Below are 1,919 nucleotides of genomic sequence, written 5' to 3'. Positions count from 1 at the left end.
ATCTGCTGTTACCAGCTTGCCCGTCTCGCTCATCAGCGGGGGTACGCTTTCTTTAACCATCCTTTTCCGGCTGATATACCTGTAGAATCCCTTCTTATCATTCTTTGCATCCCTAGCCAAGTTTAGCTCTAGCTGCGCCTCGGCCTTCCTGACCCCATGCCTACACAACTGGACCGCATCCCTGTACTCTTCCCAGGATGCCTGTCCCTGCTTCCACTGCCTGTGCAGTTCCCTCTTCCCTGCTTCCACTGCCTGTGCAGTTCCCTCTTCTGAGACTACAAAGTTCTGAATTTTATTAAATCTACACCTGCATAACTTTTCCAGACTGATTCATTCATTACTTTCCAAACATTTTCCTACAGATATCACTTGGAGTTAAAATAACATTGTAACTAAAATTTCCATTGCAAGGTGAAAAGCCAGATATCAACATTATTAAGGAATCAGGCACTTAAGCTGCATATTACCTTCTTTTTAAAGCTCACTATTCGGGTAATTATTTTAAAGAGTATTTTCATTTGGAAAAAAACATTATATTTTAATTGAATAAAACTCTAATGCATAACTGCATTGTGTTCCAATTCACCCCGTTATGTGTGGCCTAAAGAGTTTCTGGCCTAATGCTACTATGTGGGTTTTTGGTCGTCTGTTTTCTTGTGTTGAATGCAGCCTAAATCAAAACAGTGCCAAGCTGCAAGACACAAAGAAAGGGAAAGGTAGCAAGTTCTGAGTGTTCCTCTGTACTCACCTTATTTTCAGTGTTAATGGTGAAGACAGTGTCTCTTTGGTTCAGGAGTCTGCAGGAATACGCAATGTTTACTGCTGTTTCCTGTTTGTCTCCCGTCAAGACCCAGATTTGTATCCCAGCTTCTCGAAGAGCCTCGATAGTGTCAGGCACTCCATCTTGCAGCCGGTCTTCAATCCCTGTTGCTCCTGGGCAAACAGGAAAAGAATAAGTGAACAAGTTTTCTTTCATTTAGAAATCAAGTTGCTATTTTGTTTTTTAAGAAAAGGTCTTTGACTTCCAATCGTGATCCTGAATTTATCAAGAGCTGAGCTAAGGTAGTGTTCAGCACATAAACACACAGCAACAAGATCTGCATTTGGATTAAGATCTGAATGTGTCAGCATTCAAGTTCTGGCTCTTCATTTTACTCCTTGCTAGAACAATGCATTTCATTTCTTCTTAATAATCCAAAATGACAATGTACTGGCAGAGGAATTACACCATATGCATTTTTAAAGTACCGCATTAAGTCCCATCAAAGCAACCAGAAAAGATGAGCTTTGACTATTTAAATGAATGCTATCCCTATTGTCAAGTGAGATGCTTCACCCATCAAAGGGAGAAGAAACGCTACAGTAAGTTTTCTTTTTGAAAATGCTCAAACTTAGAAGCAGATGCCAACACTCATCCTGATGGCACATCTGAATGTTACAATACTCCTTTTCTTATCTCTTCCACTAGAGGTCAGTTTGAAGATGCTGTAACTGTGATATATTAAAGATAGATAAAAGAACAATTTTTCTGAAACAAAGTATGAAGCACACAGAGCCTTAAGAGTTGGCAAAGGTAGCAGATTCTGACAAGATCTACATTACCTCATATGTGGTTTTGCTTATGGCATTTACTGTTATTACTCTAATTTTTTAAATCACTGCAGAGATTATGAGAAGCCATAATGCTAATAGCTTGCAATCACAGAAATTCAGGATAACGAAGCATGGGCACAGATTGTATTCACAGAAAGATGAGACTGAGACAACTCTGAAAATCGAAGTCTTAAAGAACAAAGTGTTTGGAAACAAAAAAGAAAACACTGAAGTGCTCTGTAACGTAACAGAATAGTGTTAGATACAATGGTGATGGATGATGCACAAGCACCGATGAATGTAAGTTTTAACATGAAATATCCTTT

General features: G+C 39.0%; 1 protein-coding gene across 1 annotated transcript in view; it reads right to left on the bottom strand.

Moving 5' to 3' along the window:
* Positions 1-1,919, bottom strand: part of ATP10B (ATPase phospholipid transporting 10B (putative)) — a 58,562-nt gene that overhangs the window by 16,633 nt on the left and 40,010 nt on the right. The window contains exon 14 of the mRNA XM_035902481.1: positions 749-933. Coding sequence (XP_035758374.1) covers positions 749-933 — 185 coding nt within the window. The remainder of the gene's footprint in view (positions 1-748; positions 934-1,919) is intronic.

The sequence above is a fragment of the Egretta garzetta genome, unplaced genomic scaffold, assembly GCF_000687185.1.
Source record: "Egretta garzetta isolate BGI_Z169 unplaced genomic scaffold, ASM68718v1 scaffold209, whole genome shotgun sequence".
Taxonomy (NCBI): domain Eukaryota; kingdom Metazoa; phylum Chordata; class Aves; order Pelecaniformes; family Ardeidae; genus Egretta; species Egretta garzetta.
This window is presented reverse-complemented; position numbering and strand designations above follow the sequence as displayed.